Source organism: Pectinophora gossypiella, chromosome 2 (genome assembly GCF_024362695.1).
Source record: "Pectinophora gossypiella chromosome 2, ilPecGoss1.1, whole genome shotgun sequence".
NCBI lineage: Eukaryota > Metazoa > Arthropoda > Insecta > Lepidoptera > Gelechiidae > Pectinophora > Pectinophora gossypiella.
In genome coordinates this window covers 17,743,166-17,766,943 of record NC_065405.1, presented here as the reverse complement: position 1 = coordinate 17,766,943, position 23,778 = coordinate 17,743,166, and the positions used below count along the sequence as shown (strand labels likewise).

The following is a 23,778-nucleotide window of genomic DNA, read 5'->3' as shown; positions in this document are numbered from 1 at the left end:
CTAGACGTTCTTTAAAAAAACCATTAAATATTGGTATACAATTGAGTAATTTAGCTGCCTAATATCAGTTCTCAGACAGTTAATCCCATGCATTCATATCTTCTAAATAATCACTAACTTTACAATAACCTTTTTTGTAAAGTTTTTGTTTAACTACTGTCTTAAAACAGTTGAAAGGCAAATTCTGAATGTCAATGGGAATCTTATTGTAAAAACGTATACATTGCCCCTTAAAAGATTTAGTAATCTTATGTAATCGACTATGTATTTTTATCGTACTTGCACCAATGAGTTATTAATTTGTGATAAGTGCAGTTTTCACTAACACAGTTGGATCGACCATTATAAACGGCGATACGGCTCACCACCTAACACGTTGGTCTAACAGAAAGCTCAGTGACGTGTGAGTACTCAGTTCATCTTGCGATGGATGTACCTCTGACTACCCCCATTGGAATATAGTCGTGTGCCTATGTATCTTTTTTAATAAAAGTCCGATGAACGCGCAGTTGGATACTTCTCTCTTCTTATTAAGTATACGTTCCCGACACGTGTTTTTAAAATACAAGTATAATAGTAAAATACAGGGTGTTAGTGACATCGTAACGAAAACTTTGAGGGGTGATTGAGGCCATGATTCTGAGATGATATCAAGTGGAATTTTCCGTCGCAAAAGTATGGAATTGAAAATATTAAAAAAAAAAACACAAAAAATTTCAGGAATATTCAGACTGAAAATTCCACTTGATATCAACTCAGAATCATGGTCTGAACCATCCCCCTCAGTATTCGTTACGGTGTCACTAACACCCATACCTACTTGTATGGCTACCGTATGCACTTGTGTGGGGTGTAAGTGACATCGTACGTAACGAATACTGAGGGGGATGATTCAGTTGATTATTCTGAGTTAATATCAAGTGGAATTTTTCATCGCAAAAGTATAGAATTGAAAATAATTTAAAAAAAAAACTAAAAAAAAACATGAATTTTGCGACGAAAAATTCCACTTTATATTAACTCAGAATCATGGCCTGAATCATCCCCCTGAGTATTTGTTACGATGTCACTAACACCCTGTATACCCACGAGTACCCCGGAATTCCCAGACTTGTGTGGAAAACACCCTTAAATATGCAAGTACGAGTAAATAAGAGGCCACACGGGGTCGTTGGCAAGCCATTGCGTCGTCGCAATTATTTATAATAATACTAAGCGATGTCTAAAAAAAATTACTAAGCGATACCGAACTTGCATCAATGAGTTATTTGTTCAGTTATCACTAACATAGTTGACACGACCATTAGCATATTGAGCATATTTATTTATTTATCAAAACTTAAAACTATCATTATAGGATCATCCTAATCCGATAGTACAGCACGTATATCTACTTATGACAAATAACACAATACATACAAGGTAGCTTTTTCAAATTCGCTCAGACTACAAACAAATAAGTCGATCCTGGTTGCAACCTCATTGAATGTGTGCAGTATATTGTATGCACTGTACTCGAGCCTTATTTATGTAGATGATGGTTTGACTTTTTATTTATTATTCTTTTTTTTTGGTATGTTGGTATCATTATATATGTTTATTGCACCAGCCCGTGCTCCAATGAATAATCTTCTTTCACCCTAAGGTTGCCTGGCAGAAATTGCTGTTTAGCTATAAGGCCGCCTATTGTGCTTAAGTTTTATTCGTATGTTTATGTCCTTTGTATATGTTGTTGTGCAATAAAGTATTATTGATTGATTGATTGATTGACTTTCCATGGTTGGTCCTACACCGGTTCAGTCGGGTCCAGATTTATCGCTTGGAGTCAAAGCCAGGACCCATAAGGAGTCACCATACTGTGAATATAGTCACTGGGATCAAACCATATCTCACATAGTGAACGAGTGCCCTCTGCACCGGCTCCCAGGTGGTATAGCCGGGCTGCACTGTGTGACGGATGCGGCAGAGACTTGGTTAGGGGAGCTTCAGCTGGATATAATATGGGTGAATTTCAACAAGTCTCATTTTTTTATCATTTCGGTGAGATTTTTTATTTCAATACTTTTCTTCACATATTTGACGACAAATAAAACTTTAACCTATTTTGAATTATGTGCGTGAGTGGGCATCAAATACGATCGAAACTTACTGAGATATTTAAAATTGAATTTTTACGAGTCCACTGAAATGATAAGTACCCACTGAAATGATATAAATGTACACCGAAATGATATAAATGTACACTGAAATGATAATGAGTCCACTGAAATGAAATTAACCCACCGAAATGATACAGTCAAGAAAAATTGTGCTGCTTAGCTACGGTTCCGTACAAAGTGAAGTTCGATTTATACATAAATAGCCTATATACGCCCCACTGCTGGGCACAGGCCTACTCTCAATTAACCGGGGGGGGGGGGGGTTATGGAGCATACTCCATCACGCTGCTCCACTGCGGGTTGGTGGAGATCGATTTATACATTCTTAGATAAATAGTTCAATACTTGCTAAATAAAAAATAGTTTAATACTATTTACTAATAGTAATAGATTGTTGTTCGTTTCTTTCATCGAGCAATAAAAAATGCATTTAGTTGTTGTCAATATGTGGAGCCGTGGTAGCTAATGGGTGGGTGGTAAGGTAATTCATGTTAAGATCAGAAATGATTGTCACATGCTCAGCGGTGAAGAAAAACATCGTGAGGAAACCCACATTCCCGAAAATTCCATTTTCGGAAGTATGTGACCTAATGTGTATTGGGCTGGTTTCCCCTTCGTGGGTTGGAAGGTGAGACAGGCAGTCACTTCTGTAAAATACTGGACCTGTCAAATCTTCAAGTTAGGTAAGCGGACCCTGTGAAAAATCGGTATAATGCTAGGGGGATGATGCTTATTGTCAATATGTCTTTTTGTGGCTATTGTCATTGCTTCTTTATTACTTACCTACATTTTTTTAAAATAATATAGGTTCACGTAGGACCACAATCTCACCTGATGGTAAATGACGATGTGGTCTAGGGTGGATCACACTTACCTAGCAAATGCCTATTCACCCTAGTCTTGAAGTCTCCTAGATTTAAACGAGTTGGAAGTTATATCCATACCCAAGAGCTCGAGATGGTTGGTAATTCACTCCGGAAAGTCCCAGTCAGGAGGAAAGGACTCCGTTTTGCGGTGAACAGACACGCCTGGGTCATGGAAGCGTTGAGTCCAACCTACTTGTTGTCACCCCAGTCTGAGACGGACTTAAGGGGCAGTTTCACACGATTCACAAGATCCTCTCTGAGGGCACTATCATCTCTGGTGCTTACGCGTGCATTGGACATGTATCTCTCCGTCACTGTGCTTATAAATAATGATAATGCCGGCATAATCAGCAGATCATTGATAGAAAAAACGTGGCGGAGAGAACAGATCCCTGAGGGAGTCCGGCATTAATAGCATGTAGATCAGACAAGCACCCATCAACTACTACCCGAATCAATCTATCCCTATCTATCCAATTACATAGGCTAGAAGGGATCCTGAATATATCAAAGGACACAACAAGATCCTTGATTCTAGATTGCCTCACTCCATAAGCGTGTAGCATACACAAGAAGAACATCAGTTGACCTATCTCTGAGTAAATTGCTGGCTTCAAGGTACGCCAGGAGGCGGTTGTTCAGGATTAGCGGCGGTTGTACCGAGATGGGGCGGTAGTTAGCAGGGTTGGTATGAGTGCCTTTTTGGGCATACACTGCACATTGGCAAGGTTCCATGGTTTCGGGAATTGTCCTGAACCCAGAGAGAGCAGGTAGAGGCGTGTCAGTAGGAGACTATTCAGGTGCACAGTTCCGCAGTACTATTGCTGGGATATCATCAGGACTACTGACCTTATTCACGTCTAGAGTGCGAAGCATTTTTATACGGCAGAAGTTTGCTTCGACCGATTTGACTAGCGGCTAAAAGGTTTTACTACCAGCTCAGTCAGTTTGGCATCAATTTGGCCAATATTGTCGAAACGTGCCCTGCGCATTGTCTTCTTGCAAGACTTTGCAGCGGTATTCAGGGAATTTTTCAGAGCCCGCATGTTAGGAAGCATATTAGAGCTTCTGCACTAGCATACTCCGCGATGTACCATGAGCGAGCCTTATCGTCAGATGATATGTCAGAAAATGGGATAGAGTATTCCATTGCCTGACAACTAATATGGCATCTCCGCAGCTCGTCGAGTCTTCTGAAGAAAAGCAAACCTCACGCCAAGGATAGGTTTGCGAAGAAGTGCCGCATCTCATCCAAATCTGCTAGCGTGTGTCACCATATTTGCCTCGATCCTCTGGGGCTAGAATCAGGTGAGGAATAGACAGACACATATCTCACTAGACAATGGTCGGATGTTCCCAAGGGGGAAGTCACTGATAGAGATTGATATTGGTCCGGATCAGTTATCAGCAAAAAGTCCAAGCAGTTGGCGCTATAGTTAGCAACGTCAGGTATCTTTGTAACGCAATTCACCAGATGTGAGAGGTTTTGCCACACATGGCAAAAGCTAGCGCCTCTTTGCCAGCATGGTTGGTCTTCTGAAATGGGAACAACCACTCTTGCTGGTGGGCGTTGGAGTCCCGGAGAAGAACAAGTTGCGCTGAGAGATACCTCCGCCGTGCCAACTCCACTGTCCTACTGAGGTAGGTGAATAACCTGCTTGTCTCAGAGTTACCGCTGTGCGATCGGTAGACACTGGTGTAAACTATTTTATCCAGGCCAGTGTCCACCAGGATCTAAAGAATGGATAAGTCTGGGTATTCAAGGTTACCGAGAAAAGCAGAAAAAGGAGTTTGATAGAAGGTTATATGACGTTTTCCAATCACCCAAAATGGTTTTGGAAAACCATGAGATCATCTCGAGGAAAAATAAAATAGCTCCACAGAACTGTTAAAAAGGCCCTTAAAACAATACCTTATTCGAAACTAAAATTTAACACACGGATCTCTAAAACTTAACGGTTTTATCATTTCAGTGTTACTTATCATTCCCATGGACTGTTATTGGCATTTCAGTCCACCGAATCCACCGGAATGATAACACCGAGATGATAAAAAACAGGTTATTTTTGTATAAACTGTGAATTTAAATAACTATCGAAAAATCGACACTTCTCAAACAAAACAGTACTTGCAGCCGATTTAACACATCAATATGAAATAAATTGAACTAATCTAACACGAGTTATAATGGCTACCGAAATGATTTTTTACTGATATTTTTTTGTCCCCCTATCACCGAAATGATAAATTTCTTTTTTTGGCGGGAAACCATTACACGCTGTGACGGGTATGTTCACGTCTAGCGGTCGAGCCGAACCAATGCAAGGTGTTGGCAGGTAAGGAGGTGTTATAGACGCAATGTTGACGGAGTTATTCTACCAAAACTTACTGTCCTCTGAAATGATAACTTTTTTTCGGACAAAATTTAACTGTTTGTCAAATGTATGAGAAGGAAGGTAAACAGACAGAAATAGTTTTTGTTGTTAGATTATTTAATAATTTAACGAAATTCTATCAATTTAAATCCCAATAATAGAAAATAATTGTAGAGCAAGACATTTTATAAGCGATAATGGGTTACGGACAAGCTACCGAAATGATAAAATGACACTTTAAAAAATGTTTTCAGCGTGTTACAGTTGCTGAAACTGAATGATTTTTTTTGCCAAGGTAGAGGACTACTTACTTTACCCAGAAAAAATATTCAAAATCATTTAGCAGAACTTTGCACTACCGTTCTCAGCCAAGACAACTTTTTTTTTCGCTTTTGCAATTCACCCATATGATCCACGCAGGATATTTTATTTTTGTCTGCCATACGCAATAATACTGTACTCGAGCAGCTTGTGGACCAAAATACTCAAAAAGGTGTGATGCTCTGTCGCGGGGCCACCGCTTCCAATTGAGTTGAAAACTATATAGTTTAATGTACGTACTAAGTACAGTCATGAGCAATATAATGTACGGTCGCGAGCATTAATATGTATACACTTTGGTACCATGTCACATTAACTTTTTTGACAAATTGAACTGTAAGTCTCACTAAATGTCAAATATGTTAGTGCGACAGAGTCCTAAAGTGGGTACATTATATTGCTCATGACTGTACCATTTTTGAGTTGCATTAGCCGTATTTGTATGTATTTACTTATTTATTTAGGTATATATATTGTATATAGTGTGTATATTTATAAACCAATATAGAAAGTATATAATATGTTTATATTATATTTATGAAATATATATTATATAATATATAATTTATTTAAATGTGGTTTGTAGGTTTAGGTTAATATTTTGTTTTATATTAGTATAAGTAATTAAGTAATTTTTAAATAATTTGTACGCGTATGTATGTCTATCTATATAATATTATACCTACGTTGAAAGTCTCTCTTGTCACGTAGGTCAGCTGGAAGAAATCTCTTTGTTTAGAGATAAGCTTGCCTGTACTATCTGTTTTCTTTGTATGTTTCTTGTGTCTGTTTTATTGTGTACAAATAAATAAATAAATAAATAAATAGTGTACGTGAAAAGTATTTATGCGTACGTTCTATAATAAGAAAGAAAATAACGAATTAAAATGGCTCCGCTACAGGGCATACCTACTCTAGATGTTTTCTTTTTCTAATTTTATGTGCAGGTAGATGTACGTATTATGTACATAGTGTACGTGAAGATAATTTATACGGACGTGCTTTAATAAGAAAGAAAAATCTTTTCACGTACACTATGTACGTAGTACGTACATTAAACTATATCGTTTTTAAATCAATTAGAAGTGGTGGCCCCGCGACAGAGCATCACACTCAAAAAGCGTATAATGCTCTGCGTATCCAATACAATAATGCATTCAGGGTTCTGTTGCGGTTGCCTCGCTACTGCAGTGCGGCGGCCATGTTCGCGGAGGCGGGTGTGGATGGTTTTGTGACGCCATGAGGCGCTAAAAACCGTATCCCTGCTGAACAGAATGCGGGTCAGTAGCAATAGAATCCTGGCTGCAATTGCTAATAGGTATGACAGCCTTCTCATACTAGACCTCATATAGCGTGTCTAGTTAGAAGGTACTAACATAAGCTAAGTGAATTGTACTAACAAATAAATGGATCTGTTTTATTATATCCTCGTAAGGCCCGGATTTCCAGACACAATAGTTAAACAATGGGATTTGGATTTTAAAAGGCATCTGGGTCTTACGACCATATACGGTGATATGGGTCACCGCCTACCACGTGGATCTAACACAAACCTCGTGAGGTGTGGGTACTTAGTTCATCTTGTAATGGGTGTACGATTGACTATCCTAATTAGGATATATTCGTGAGCTTATGTTATGTAGGACGACTAAGCATCCCAGCTCAGACGTCGCAACGGTCCATAAAGCATCGTGTGACCCAACTCTTATGGTCTCTACAAAAGATTGAGGCACCTACTTCCCATCACGTGTGGCTATGGAAAATGTCTAAATATTTTTCCGGTAGCAAGCCACGCGTAAGTAACATTTCTTAAATATTACATTTTCTTTAATATAGTAGGTACCACACTGGAATCACCATACCATACCATTAGACTGGAATGGAAAATGCTACACCGACAAGAGCGTGGCTCTTAAATTGATGATGATGATGAGTAGGTACCACACTAACCCCACACGAATCCATAACTTTAATGAGTTTTCACAGTGACCGCTTACCTTACCTGAAGTAAAATGAGCACAATCAAAACAAAAAGTATAACTCAAGGAGTTTCGCCCAATCCCGTCAATCTCGAATGGAATCTCGTCATATTGGGCTTCGGGATTGATCCCGAAAAATTAGACGAGATCTCGAAAGATCGAGATCCCTAGTCCGGGCAACACTAAATTCCATGCAAAATCACGAACGTCAACTACGTACATTTAGATAGAAAATAATCATACTAATAAACGTCACAACACTAGCTTACCTACTTTGACAGATCTAATTCTTACCGCGCATTGAAGCTATTGTAAAATGTTATATTTATTGAAATATCTCTGAACCGGCGTGCGTGTATGAAGCGATTGATGAATGTGGAGGAAGCAAGAGAAGTGTGTCAGGATCGAAGCAAATAGAATTCTATAGTCTCTGCTTACCCCGGTGGGAAATAGGCGTGAGTTTATGTATGTATGTATTGAAATATAATCACTTTCTGTTTAGTACCTAGTCCGACAGAAACGTTTAAACTCGATTTGACTGGACTGACATCTTTAAGTCCACCCCTCATCACAATGATGGATCGGAACGGTTCGGGACACCGGACCACACTCCCGGTAATGACCTAGAGACATCCTTCTATCGTTCCAGAGACGTAAGATAGGCTATTTGACTACCTTATCGAATGATATACTTTTTAGATATCAAAATGAACGTCCATTGAATTTGTATGGAAATGCTGTCGTATGACCTCATTAATAAAATAGGTCCAATATGGCGTCGCAACTTCTCCAAAATAAGTCAGAAAAAACGAGATATTTTTTTCTGATCTTAGTCCACATCAGACAGATTGCTTAAGCACGGACTTCCCTTTTTAAATTAACATTTTATAATTGAAGTTTGACCCAGTCAAATACCCCATTATCATCCCTAATACCAGACGCTCAAGGTCAAAGACGGATTGTATCTAGTCTAACACGTACTTTACTACTCGTAGATTGAATACTCGTTTCAAGGAGATACGTTTCTATTTGATTGATATAGGTTTGTCAGTAGTGGCATAGAAAAGAAAGAAATTGGAACTACGCAACGTACAGAACGGTAACGCCCCGCACCAATTCGTATCGGGGGTCAAGCTAGATTTACCTCACCTCTTCTGGGTCTTATGATAGTCTAAATGGCGGTTAGCCGCTAAGGAGTTAGTAGCGAGGAATTGAGCAATATTTAAGTAGAGCTCATGATAGTCATCGGCCGAGCCGTGGTAGCCCAGTTGTTAGAACGCAGGTTCAAATCCAGCACAGGCCCAAACCAATGATTTGTTTTCGAATTCATGTTTGGATCATAATGATTATCACGTGCTCAGCGAAGGAAAACATTGTGAGGAAACCCACATTCCCGAGAAAAGCATTTGCGGAGGTGTGTGACATAATCTATATTGGGCTGGACTTCCCTTCGCGGGTTGGAAGGGAAAAAGCTGGACCTGTCAAATAATCAGGTTAGGTAATGGACTTTGGAAATCACATCATCTAGCTTTTGTTGACATGACTTATTGTAGATTTTCCGCAAATAGCATTAACTACTTGGTCTAAACACCATCTAGCGTTATCCCGTTTTTATGTAAGTATGTTTTGTTTGCATGAAGTCGAAGTACGAGGGAAAGTTACTTTTTGATCCTGACACACTTCTCTTGCTTCCTCCACATTCATCAATCGTTTCATACGCGTGTATCAGCACCTGATCAGAGTAGAACGTACTAAGGCCAGTCCCGCACTACGAGTTTTTCGCCGCGCGGCAGAATAAAGCAGCGGCATAATGTCGCACTGTAATTCTGTACCAAACAGTTACTGTTGTAAATTGTATTGCGCGCACCTAACGGCAGAGCCGCTACAGCGACGCAGTATTACAGTGCGATATTATGCCGCTGCTTTTTTCTGCCGCGCGGCGAAAAACTCGTAGAGCGCGCCTGGCCTAAACCTTTAAAAATAAATTATGATTTGAGAAATTTCATTGAATAAATGATTTTTGATTTATTTCATTTTTGAGACTCGCATAGCTTATAAACGTGATACTGGATTAAATGGCCCTCATTCTACTTCTTGCCATAAGTAACTTCTACAAAATCCTCTCCTTTCGGCTGTTTTTTTCCACTCTTCTTTTCACATTTGTGGTCTTCCCATTTATGGAGGTCGACACTTGGGATTTTCTTGCAGGATACTATTTCGTTGCTGGAAAAGAAATAAACAAATGAAAGAATGAAAAAGTTACTGAAAATAATACAATGCAGAACTCAACATAATATATGTACGTACAAAAGGTTATTCGTACGAAAATAAAAACAAAGGACCGTTTGTAAATTAAGTGCTTCATAAACTTTTGGAACACTTACAAACCAATTTTCTTTCTTGACTTTTTGAAACAGAAAATTCCATATGTTCCTTTTTCCTTTTTGTTGTTAAAAAGTATAACAATTTTGTATACTTTCCGAAAACTTGTATGATTTCCGAACCATTTCTTTATCCAAGATGAGTTCCCAAAAGTTTTCAAAGATGCAAATCGGTAACTTTTTTAATTTGAAAAAATCTGAAACCTTATCGAATTTTCTGATGACGTCTTCAGGCATTTTAAAATTACCAAAACCAAAATCGACCTGATTTGTAATAGTGATTATAATTTCATATAAAACTGTAAATTGTAACAGCGCGTACAATATGCGAAAAAATATTGGTCAGTTTTCAGTTAAAAATAAAATACGACCTACTCTTTGCTGGGTTTCATCAAGGCTTTGCGTTGAATCATGTCCACTTTGTCAGCATTGTCGCAGAGCAGCCTCGCCGACGTCCACTTCCTGATCTCGTTCAATTGAGCTGATGCCAATAACAAATTATAATTATAAACAATAACAAACACTTTCAGGGGCACTGGCCACGGATCATTGACCTTTCATTCTTCTTTTACCGTATCGGTTATTGGGTGGATTACCAACCTCATCAACCCTGATGTCAGTGTTATTATTTAGCCAAGGCCCATGACATGCCTCATATAACGACTACGTACTTACATCAGTAATTAGTAACAGCTTTTCATTATGTGTGTGGCACTTGGAATTGGGACATTTTGTTAGTAATTACCTATAATATATTTAGTATTACCTATAATAGTCTTTAGGACGCGTGAACAGACTAGACAGGATAGACTTTTCAAAAAGATCGTCTCGGTCCCTCTCACCCGGTACAAAAATTAAGACAACAGTCCCAGTTGGGTGCGAACCTCGGCTCAGGGCGTCCTTTGAAACTTATGATAGATAACTCACGCAAAGTAAGCGAAGCAGGGATGTCTCCATGCTCGAAGAAGTAGCGGTCGGAGCGTCGCCACTGCACGAGGTTTTGCGTCATGATGCAAAAGAGCACCGGTCCCACCTGCGCACCCTTGAGCCACTTCTCCGAATATATCGCCGGCATCACTTCCAGATCATCCACGTCTTCGTAGATGCGCTTCAGTTGCTTCAATTTCTGCAACGTTGATGACGTTAGAAATGTTAAGAGGGTTACTGTGGTGTCCCTTTATAATAAACGTTTCTTTCTTTCTTTCTTTCAAATATATTATATTATACGCTTGTGTTGAAATAGAAGACAATCTAAAATTATTGAACATTTATTTGACTTGTTTACGATTTCTATAAAGAAACAGCGTGGACTTGCGTTAAGTTTTCTGAAATTGTCTTCTTCTTAAGGATTCTTAAGGATTTTTTTTTCCAATTATTAAATAATTCGACTGAAATTTGGCTGGCAGACAAATACTCATACAGTTTTTATTGGTGAGGTGGTTAATGTGTAGATGTATGAGCTATTTAAAGTTTCTAATTTAGATTCTGTTGGTCTCCGCTAGTCAGTCTTTTAACCAGTGTTTCTGCCAGCCCGCTTCGCAGGAAACTGTTTTCATTGCAACATCTTATGACAAACTTTCTGTCCCTTTCAAACCAAACCTTTCCCTCACTTGAGCATCTTTCCAAAATCCTAACCGTTCTTCCTAAAATACCTACACACTTACATCAAATTTGATGTCTTCTTTCAAATCGTCCCAGTCGCGAGCGACTTTGAGCCCGCAGATCTTCCTGTACTCGTTGTACGGTGGAAGGCCAGCGTCCCGGCCTCGCTGGATGTCTATTGCTGGTAGATCTGATGCTGCTTGTAGCTCACCAAACAGACGTTCCGCCAACTGAGGAAAGGACATTCTAGAAAGTCGTTTTTAAGAAGAGAATATAAATTGTTGAGAATATAAATAAAAGATCGCCGCACACAAGAAGAAAATAACAATAAAACACAAAAAAGGTGTTCGTCGAAATGATCATAGTAGAAGAGACAATGAGCTAGGCGGTGGACGTCCTGAAATAAAAGGGCTTCATTCAGCACTAGTCACAAATTCTCAAGGCCAGTGTCGTTAATGTCTCTGGTTGGGCATATTTTGGATTTAATAATTAATTCCATTTAATTAGGACCTTAACGAGTAGTGCTGTCTTTACATATTCATCAACGAAAGCAATAAAAAATACTAATCGAATGTCTATCAACCACAATGCCAAGAGATCTTATTTCTTGTCTTTGTTTTTACAACAAACATAACTAATAAACATTCAGTGACATCATAACGAATACTCAGGGGGATGGTTCAGACCATGATTCTGAGTTATTATCAAGTGGAATTTTCTTACATCAGGATCCATGGTGTATCCCACTTTATGTGATGGCTGGCGGAAGCTTCCCTGTGTCAAGACCGCCTCTGTGTTATTGACTTCTAAGATGCCGCTGCGGTACTCGTCGTCTACCGTGGTGCGGGTGCCGAGGTACTTGCCCATGTTGTCATATAAACTGGTGAAAATAGTAATAAGTACGGTCAAAGCGTAGACAGACGGATAGTAATACGCTGGGTAGTCACACTTGGTATTCAAACGCTAGATTGGGTAAGCTGAGTTTCCATGTCTTCGCCTGTACGTATAAATAACCCATCGATTTGAAAAGAACAACGCTAACTTTCACGTTATTGGAACCATATCTCACATAGTTAACGAGTGCCCTCTGCACCGGTTCCCAGGTGGTATAGCCGAGCTGCATTGTATGACGGATGCGGCAGACCTGGTTAGGGGAGCTTCAGCTGGATATATGATCCACACAGGATATTTTGTTTTTGTCTGCCTAATAATGCCTTTTCCGCTTAGAAGCAAGTAAGTACTTACTTTCGTCAATACTTCAGGGCAATTTACACAATATCTTTAAAAATTATAGCCTGTGTTCTATTATGATGTAATTAGAAACTAATATCAGTAGTTTTTGCATGAAAGAGTCACAAGCATACATCATCACAATATTAATATAAGTAGAATTCTTTGATCACAAATTCGCGGGATTAAAGCTAGTAATAACATAACATAAGCTCTCGTGAGCTATATTCCGATTGGAGTAGTCAGAGGTACATCCATCGCAAGACAATCTCACCGAGCTTTCTGTTAGACCAACGTGATATGATCCAATAACATAAACTCACTCCAATCGTCCATCCTGGAAGACGTGGAACCAGCGCGTGCCGATCACGTACTCGTGGAACACGCCAGGCTTGAAGCTCTCGTCGAAGTCGTTGACGAAATCGTGCGTATCGTATATTACCCCGACCTTCTTGGCGTTCTCCCATCCTGGACAAAATATAAAATGTATCAAATCATATTGTACAGAACACACTTATAAAAATTCTGTTCAGTTTAAGCAGGAAGATTGCAATGAAGCAACTTTCCTGTCTAACCAACCCAAGTTCTTCATGTCTTGACTGAATTAAAGCACATAATAACGGGTTCTTACCGCGTTTAAATCAAAGATATGAGACTCCCAATATTTCGACACTGTTACAAGTGCATGATCACGGGATGACAGATGAGATTGGAGTGGAGTAGGTAGATACATAATTTTCTACGGGCAGACATATCCCTGATTTAAACGCGGTAAGAGCCCGTTATTATGTGTTTTAATTATGATAACCGCGTAAACCTAAAACAATGTTTCATCATCAAACAAGTGTTTTCATCATCGAAAATATCACTAAGCTACCCAAGAAAATACAGTAGAGTTGCCACTGCGTGATATTGATCAGGAGATATTAGTCGTCCCGGCAGGAGCGAGCCTGGTTGGCGAGATTAATTGATGTTTAAGAAGACTGGATGTTTAGAGGTACGTGCTTAATGAGATGGTGTCTGTATGTAATTGCATCATTCTTACCCATGAAACCGGCGTAGAGTTCGTAGTAGAGGCTCTTCTGCCACTGAGCTATATTGATCTGGCGAGCTACCTCGAACAGCTGCTGGTCTTCCCAGCAGGGGTTGATGCGCGCCAGGTTGCGAGCCAGACGATTGTGCTCGCGGTAGAACCACAGTCCGACCAGCGTGATGCCTGTTAGGACGTTTCCGTCGTACGAATCACCTGTAGAATAAAAAAATTGGATTTCGCATTTGTCCACAATATTACCTGCAGAATATACTTCATTGCATTAACAAAAAGAACGGAGAAAGAAGCGTTATCCCGTTTTCACGAGGAACTACATACCTAGGTAACCGGAAGATTTGACTGATCCAGTTTTTATAGACTTCACTGCCTGTCTGACCTTCCAACCGAAGAAAACACCAGCCCATAGGTTACCATACATAGCTCATTCTTAAAAATATACTTAGGAACACAAAGGGGTAGCCAGAGGTGTATAGTACATACACCCGGTCTTCGTCAGCTTTAAGTCCCATGTAATAGGGGATCCTATTGCCATTACACATTGAGGAGCACGGTGGCGCAGCGGTAAACGCGCTCGGTCTGCGATTGTTGAAGTTAAACAACTTTCGCAAAGGCCGGTCATAGGATGGGTGACCACAAAAAAAAAGTTTTCATCTCGAGCTCCTCCGTGCTTCGGAAGACACGTTAAGCCGTTGGTCCCGGCTGCATTAGCAGTCGTTAATAACCATCAATCCGCACTGGGCCCGCGTGATGGTTTAAGGCCCGATCTCCCTATCCATCCATAGGGAAGGCCCGTGCCCCAGCAGTGGGGACGTTAATGGGCTGATGATGATTGCCATTACCACCATTTAAATATAGTATACTTACAAAATTCAAACCATTTTTGGAACTTACCAAATTCATAGCAAGCATTTTCGATAGGTCTTCTGTTCTGGACACAGAAGGGAGATGTGCCTGGGGGATACTCTATGCCGTTCCTCACGTTCGATCTAATGCGACCTCCCTGGTACGTCCTGATCTCCCTCTCTCGTTGCGCAGTGAAGCCGTACACGATTGACAGGTCCAGCAGTGGGGTCGGAAGTGATATCTGTTCATGAAATAGCTTTTATTCTGGAGTTGGAGCGAATCAACAACAAAAAAATTCAACAGCTTATCTTCCCTGACTTGTTGGCGAAACTATTTATTTATTTATTAAAAAATAAGTACAGTACTTAATACATTTTTTTACAATTGACAGTGCAACAAAAACCAACTTTGGTTTGTCCGTACACCGACATTCACCATCGTCGCTTCCAATTTGCAACATAATATCATGCTCGAACAAATAGGTACAATAAATAAAGAATGTAGGTAGGAATGTATACACTTGCAAGCGAAGTACACAAAAAACTAGTTCGCTGCATCAGCTTCACCCCGCGCGTCACACGCAACTACCGGACAGCGCGACACACAGGAGGTTTTTGCGACTAAGTGAGGGATGGTGTCATTCGCTACTTGATGGCGATGATCTGATCACCATCCTATAACATCGCATCAAAACTGGCTGCAAGTTGTCTTCTGACAATATGTGGCTCTGGGATTAGGGTTTCATAAATATAAGGTTATTTTTTTGTTTGTACACATACATACATAAACTGAAGCTTATTTAACTGTGGAATGCTATTTGCTTCGATCCTGACATACTGCTCTTGCTTTCTCATCCTGGAATTTATGAAATATACTTTATTAGCTTAATCCATCGTTTTATACACGCGCGATGGTTCAAAGCAGATCGTGCTAAATATTTTTAAGACCATCCCCAATTTGGTTAATGTATGTCCTTCTAGGTCTCCCTCTGTCAGTCTTAACAACCCTTCGCTTTATATTACAGCCTTTGATTCGCCTTTAATTGTTTGTAGTATACTAAAATAATAAATATTTCGTCCTATCCTTCCTTTCTTTGATACTCATCTTTTTTTTGACGTGACTTATTGTAGATTTGCCGCAGATGGCATTAACCACTTGGCCGGACAAATGGGGAGCGCTGAAGGCTCTCACCCGGTAGATACTCACCCTCTCCGCTGGCAGTGTACGTGGGATGCAGCCAACCTCCTGGAATGTGGTGAACCGGGTGAGGTTCATGCATCGTATCCCGGTCCGGCGGAGGTACGGATCGTCGCCGGGGACCGGGATCGGTATACACGTCGGATCCACGGTGTTGGGGATATTGCCAACACAGCAGTCACTCACTATTGCGTATCGAACTGAAATAAGAAATAATTTTGCCCCGTTACACCTTAGCACTGCCCGGACATTGGAACGAGGCAGGCAATCTAGCTTTTTTTTGACGTGACTTAATATTCGTGATAAACTGCTATAACATGTGCAGCAACGTGGAGTGTATCCCGTCTGAATGTTGAGTTACGGAAAAAGAAAAGCAGCCAGTTAGAATAAGGTAGTTTTGATTGAAAATAACTTTATCTAAGATTTCTTCTTTCCGATCTTTAGGGAATGAACATAACACTACGATTTTGCAGTTAAACGCTGCGCAAAGGGTTATAGTCTTAAAATATAACCAAAACAATGGCCCCGATTCCTGCAGACACCTCCTAATTTTATTTTAAGTTAAACCTGTCATTTTCTTATCCGCCGAAAAGGAAAGGGACGGGTAATCGACAAGCATAATAAAATAAGATGGTATTTACAGGAATTAGCACCATTATGTTTGTTTTCTGAAATAGTATGGGGAACTGTAAAAAAAGAACACTCAACAGTAGCGACACCTGACGGGAGAAAGAACCATTTTTTTCCTCATTGATACAATGTAGCCTTTTTAAATCTCCTGAACATGCAAATATCCTTTATGGTTAGGACTTACCAAAGATATTAGAAAGTACATACGCAAGATGGTGAGATCAACGGAATCGACGATGGAGTGTACGAAGTAGTGTGTGGCCAGGGTGCTCCAGTGGTGGTCTTCAGGGTAACCGTCGGCGAGGATCTTGGTGCGAAGGAGCCGCGCTGACGGGAGCTCGGAGCCGTTCCTAGCTGGACGGATGGAGTTACCTGGACACGTCATACACAACAATATAATATAAGCTCACAACTATATCCGAATTGGGGTGGTCAAAGGTACATCCATCGCATGATGACCTAAGTACTGGTACCCACACCTCACCGAGCCGTATCACCGTCTATAATGGTCGAGCCAACTGTGAAACCGCATGTTTGATAAATTAACTCATTTGGTCCAAATCCGGGTACTCATTGGTGGTGATACGTTATTTATTTATCATCATTTTATTTTGCACACAAAAACCCGCAGAAAAATCCGCGAACCCGTGATAGCCCTGTTCGATTCCCGGCTCAGGCTGTAAACCACTTATCATCATCTATCAGGGTTGATGAGGTTTGTAATCCACCTCACAACCCACACGATAGATGAGATGATGTAAACCACTGAATTTAACACTAATACTAATACTAATACTAATACTAATACTAATACTAATACTAATACTAATACTAATACTAATACTAATACTAATACTAATACTAATACTAATACTAATACTAATACTAATACTAATACTAATACTAATACTAATACCACTAATACTATGTTTCTCAGCCCTGTAACTACTACTGAAGTATTCAAAATAATAAAAAATCTAAAAAATAAATATAGTTACGGAATAGATGAACTGCCACCAGCTCTATTCAAACAGATAGCGGAAGAAATAACACTTCCCTTTTGTATGTTAATTAATCAATCCTTTGAAGAAGGCGTCTTTCCTGATCTTCTGAAAATAGCCATAATTAAACCCATCCACAAAAAGAATTCAAAAACTGACCCAACAAATTACAGACCTATTTCCCTATTGCCGACAGCCTCCAAAATTTTTGAGAAAGCGTTGTGTGACCGCATATATGCCTTCTGCGAAAAATACGAAATATTTGACGAATGCCAGAACGGTTTTCGTAAAAATAGATCCACCACCTTAGCAGTGTATAAATACATGCAAGAAGCATATAATATTCTTAACGATAAAAAATACGCGGTTGGAATATTATTAGACATGTCCAAAGCTTATGACAAAGTTCAATACCCAATACTTTTAAATAAATTATACGGAATAGGAATTCGCGGATCCGCCCATTTGTGGCTTACATCGTACTTAAAAAATAGAGAACAATACGTGGACATAGAACATTACAATACTTCAACACTACAGATATCTAGAATCCGCTCTGAACGTAAAATCATTAATGCTTCAATACCCCAAGGAAGTGTGATAGGGTGTCTATTGTTTTTAATTTATATAAACGATCTTCCCAAGACTATGAAAGAACCGTGCGTGCTCTTTGCAGATGACATCTCATTAATGACTTCATGTAAGAATGCTATAGGATTAAATACAAAAATCAATCAAATACTAAACAACACAGTCAAATGGATGAACGATCACGGACTTTGCATTAACTTTCAATAAACTAAAATAATTACATTCCACCCTTACCAAAAACAGCCATTACACGTAAATATTTCATTTAACAACACACAATTAGAGGTAGTTAATAATGTCACCCTTCTCGGTTTAAATATAGATACATACATAGATTGGAAGACACACATTAAAAAAATCAGAAATAAACTTTCTAAATTCTCATATGCTTTGAATGAAGTTAAAAAGACCACAAACCTAGAAACAGCTTTCACAACTTATTATGCTTACGCTTACTCCTGGCTAAGCTACGGTGTAATATTATGGGGAAACAGTACAGAAGCACCTGCACTATTTACGATACAGAAAAAGCTTGTCCGAATACTTGTCAATATAAAACAAAAGGATTCCTGTAAACCATTTTTCCGCAAACACGAACTTCTTACATTGCCGTGCATTTATATATTAGAAACTTGTAAATTTGTTAGAAAATATCCTAATTTTTTTAAACGACGAGGCGATATGTCCACTGGTCACTCCTTAAGATATAAAGACAGACTGATGCTACCCACCTCCCATCTAACTCTGCACACCAATCTTCTTCTTATCGTGTCGATGGCAAACTAAATTGTATCGGCCCAAAACTTGGCAACAAGTATGGCGCTATCTGCAGCGCTCATCAGATCCTCCTGCGTACAGGTGTTCGGGCACGCAGGACACGATGTAAGATGTTCCATCGTTTGGGGAACAGCACACCAATAGCCCACTAGTTATGTCAATCAAAATATATAACCACCTTCCGGATACTATTAAAAATGAAACCAACGTTAATTCTTTTATAAAACAACTAAAGCTACTACTTATCACTAAAAGCTATTACACAGTCAATGAATACATAAATGATAAACTAAAATAAACAAATTTTAATAATATTTTCACTCAGCGTAATTTCTTAGGTGCATCATTTCTATTTTTATTTCTTATATTTTGTCTCGATTTTGATTTGCCTAAATCTCGGAATCTTAAAATGGACTTTTAACTCCCATTTTGTGGTCACCCATTTTTACACACACACACACACAATACTTTCATTTACACACCATGCACACCAAATCACACCATCACATATTTTGACACAAATAGTTGTTCTACTTAATTCCCTATTGATTGATTGATTAGTTTTTTAATTTTTATCCTTATTTCTTTTATTTTTGTAGTCGTTTGTTTCTTTCTAAGTTGTAATTATGGCTACCCATTAAGACTGCTGATCTGGAGGTGGAGGCCTGGAATCCTATAATACAGGGTATCCTAGTCTAGGTTCCAGCCTTTACACATGATCACCCGTTATGTTTAACCCTATTGTCTAAGATGTTTATGTACACTTTGTATCATGTTATGTTGTGAAGGAAAGAAATATTTTTATTATTATTATTTATTATTATTATAAATTAAATCATAATAAACATATAAAACAATACTTAAAATATAAGTGCAATAATATTGTTAAAATATAGTAAGTATAATAAATACAAGTTGTATCACTGACTAATAATTAAGTATGTTGTCCTCTCTACCAGTTGCAGTGCCCTTACCGGGTCCATGTTGATACTATAATACTTACTTCTGTATTTTTATAACACCACAATTTGTACGAACACATGGTCGCAATAAAACATTTCTATTTCTATTTCTATTTCTAAATTTGAGTTTGAGTTGAGTTTGGGCGGAAGGCAAGAGGGAAACCACTGCCCTATTTTTCCCTAAAAAAGTAGCATGGAAAATGCTGCACCGACAAGAGCGTGGCTCTTAAATTGATGATGATGAATTTGAGTTCATAATTCGACATGGTTTCCTGTAAAATTATGCCACAGTTATTTTATCGATTCTGACGATACAAATATGTCGTTTTGTCGGTTGGTGCTATATGTAAACCCAAATAAGTTATGTCGTTCTGTCAAAATACGAACAAAATCTCGTTCGACGCATATTAGGGAAAAAACAAACATATCGATTTCGACAAAAATTATTGAATCGATCGATCTTCTTCTTATCGTGTGGGTTGTGAGGTGGAATACCAGCCAAGTTAGGGTTGTGATTGAGCTGCCAAAGGCCCCTGACATGGCTCATGTAACGGTTACTCACTTACGTCAGTAAATAGTAACCGGGACCAACGGCTTAACGGTCCCTCATTAGTGTTAGCAACCGGAAATACCGGAAATATATATCTGACTCCACCTTAAAATCACTAGTAAAAAAATGTTAACAACCTATTTACTTATAGTAATTGGTGTATCACATGCAACTATACAATTAGCAAATTGTACATGCGTGTTGAGTATGTAAATGCAATAGATGATAGGTATCTTTTTCCCTGCTGTGGGCTGTGAGGTGAATGACCGACCTAATCACCCTACTGAAACAATGATAATGATTATAATTGAGTATTGGTCGTAATTATAACTGTATGTATAATTGATCATTTTGTGCAATAAAAGTACCTACTTTAAGTATATAAAAAATAGAAAAAAAATGAACTAAAAAGAGAAAAAATCTAAGATGAAAATAATAATATAGATGGCGTTCTACAGATTTCACGTAATAATTAACTATTCTTTACTTACATAATTATACAAAAATATAATGTAATGACAGAGGCGTGTATAAACAAAAAAAAAATGTTGCTTAATGTTTAGTTCAGATATCGTATAGAATAATATTGCTACCTATATTGCTACTCTTTATTTTGATCAGAATAATAATGGGTGGAAGATGTGTTGTGCCACGGGTATGGAGCATACTCCACCACGCTGCTCCAATGCGGATTGGTGGAGGTGTTTTTACGGCTAATAGCCGGGACCAACGGCTTAACGTGCCCTCCGAAGCACGGAATCATCTTACTTTTTCGGACAATCAGGTGATTCAAGCCTGAAAAGTCCTTACCAAACAAAGGACAGTCTCACAAAGTGATTTCGACAATGTCCCCATCGGGAATCGAACCCGGACCTCCAGATCGTGAGCCTAACGCTCTAACCACTAGACCACGGAGGCCGTTCACTATTTGTATTTATTGGATTGTAACATTTACAGAATCTATCTAATCTATCTACTCAGCCTGTATCCACCCACTGCTGGGTATAGGCCTCCTCTGTTTCACGCCATCCTTTCCGTTGCTGCGCTGTCTCCATCCCTTGGCGACCATTCCATAACAGCTATAGTCCATTTTTTAAGGAAGGTAGGCAAGCATATGACCCCTATCTTACCTGACGGCATAGAATAAGGAATAATACTGCGTGTAGAACGGTAACTCTCAGCTCCCTACCAACGGCTGGGTTAGGATTACCTCACCCCCCTCGGTCTTATTTTAGTCTTCAATTGTATGGTCATCACACGTCACGCACACAGTTGCGCGTGTACGATAAAGTCAATGTAATATCTGTGCTGCGTATGTGGACAGGCCTGCTTCTGTCAGGGAGCTCATAAAACACTGTTTCTGTGATAAAGTCACATAAACTCTTTATGTTTCACTTTCCTTCCACCGACTGTAATTGGAATACCATTGTATTTAAGTCTATAAATTATGTAATACAAACTGGATTAAAAGAAAAGAAAGGAAAACATGAAACAGTAGGACTAGGGCCCTGTGCTGGGAGGTTTTCTGGCCACGTCTTTCCCTCAGCGTTACAGATTCCGATGTGGTAGTAGTTTTACAGCTAGTTACATAATATGTAATTTAATTATGTTTGACGTTCAAAAAGCGCTAACTTTGTAAGCCAATTTTGAAAAATAAATATTTTTGATTTTTTTTTTTTGTGTAAAACGAGGCTTTTTGTATGAAGTGTCCGGGCTATGCTGATGGTAAGACGTTGTGGCGGAAAATGAGACACACTAGAATGTGCCTATTCACTCTTGCCTTGAAGAGAGCCAGATTGTACTTATCACAATCATTGACTCTATCATCTGTTGTCTTCTTTTTTAGCATTGCGTGTGCGTAAATGATTTGTTTGATTTACAACAACATTCGATCAACGAGGCCGGTCATTCACCTCACAACCCACACAAAAGAGATCTGACTATCTAACTTATCGATTCTTTACTTGGCAGGCAGCATGCGCAGGAGTGTCATTGGCGAATCGCCACGCGACATGCTCTTGGGGTTGACGAAGGAACCAGGAAAGTGAGGTCGATCATTGACCTCATAACCCACACGAAAGAAAAACTGTTTGACTAATTGCATATATATGGCGTGCAACATGCGCAGGAGTGGCGTGGGCAAAGTACCACGCGGCTAGTGGGATTGCCGAAGAAACCAGCATTAATGAGGTCGGTCATCGACCTCACCACGCACACAAAAGAAAATCTGAATTACCAATTCCATATTTGGCGGGCAGCATGCGCAAGAGTGGCGTGGGCGATGCACCGCGCGACGGGTACTTGGGGTTGACGCACGTGCCATCCACGCGCCGCCCCTCCTCCTTGCGGCACGGCTGCACGAGGATTGTGCATGGCCTAGACAATTGAACGTGGAGTCAATCATACATACATCTTTGCTATTTGACGTGATTAATTTTGCGACGAAAAATTACACTTGATATTAACTCAGAATCATTGCCTGAATCATCCCCCTCTGTATTCGTTACGATGTCACTAACACTCCTCATGTAGATAAATATTGGTTTCATACTTTCTTCTTTCGAATATAATAATATAAATAAACAGCAACTCAACTGAGGAAATGTATTCGTTTATTAGGAATTGTAAAAAATTAAACGTATACTTATGGAAAATGAGCAGGAAAATGAAACTGATGCGAGAAGCCAAATAGAATTAAGAATTTTATTCTGATAATTAAAACACATAATAACGGGTTCTTACCGCGTTTAAAGTAGGAATATGAGACTCCCGATATTTTGACACTGTTGCAAGTGCCATGATCACGGGATGACTGATGAGATTGGAGTAGGGTAGGTAGATCCATAATTTTCTACGGTCAGACATATCTGTCTACCCTCTTTCTTTACCGCTTGTTTATGCATTTGATATCGGAATGTTCGGAACCATCTGAACTCGCACCAAACTCACTACGACAAACCGCACTCAATGTGTCCAGTGTCGAAATATCGGGAGTCTCATATTCCTACTTTAAACGCGGTAAGAACCCGTTATTATGTGTTTTAATTATCATAATGGCCCCGATTCCTGCAGACACCGTCTAATTTTATTTTAAGTTATATCCGTCATTTTCATATCCGTCGAAAAGGAAAGGGACGGATGATTCACAGCTCTTAATTTTAGGAAAAATGAGTAAATGAATGAATAACCCGGGCGAATCAAAAGATACGTCGCTGGTATGCAATCTATTTGACGTGCCGTCTACTTAACTGTGTCGGGTTATT

The 23,778-nt window shown here is 39.2% G+C and overlaps 1 protein-coding gene across 1 annotated transcript in view; it reads right to left on the bottom strand.

The window, feature by feature from the left end:
- Nucleotides 1-9,787: 9,787 nt before the first annotated feature.
- Nucleotides 9,788-23,778, bottom strand: part of LOC126375858 (peroxidase-like) — a 37,126-nt gene continuing 23,135 nt past the window's right edge. The window contains exons 2-12 of the mRNA XM_050022918.1: nucleotides 22,752-22,869; nucleotides 16,842-17,006; nucleotides 16,014-16,204; nucleotides 14,856-15,048; nucleotides 13,959-14,159; nucleotides 13,237-13,381; nucleotides 12,407-12,563; nucleotides 11,746-11,913; nucleotides 11,009-11,207; nucleotides 10,457-10,562; nucleotides 9,788-9,923 (exon numbers count right to left, since the gene is read on the bottom strand). Coding sequence (XP_049878875.1) covers nucleotides 9,788-9,923; nucleotides 10,457-10,562; nucleotides 11,009-11,207; nucleotides 11,746-11,913; nucleotides 12,407-12,563; nucleotides 13,237-13,381; nucleotides 13,959-14,159; nucleotides 14,856-15,048; nucleotides 16,014-16,204; nucleotides 16,842-17,006; nucleotides 22,752-22,869 — 1,779 coding nt within the window. The remainder of the gene's footprint in view (nucleotides 9,924-10,456; nucleotides 10,563-11,008; nucleotides 11,208-11,745; nucleotides 11,914-12,406; nucleotides 12,564-13,236; nucleotides 13,382-13,958; nucleotides 14,160-14,855; nucleotides 15,049-16,013; nucleotides 16,205-16,841; nucleotides 17,007-22,751; nucleotides 22,870-23,778) is intronic.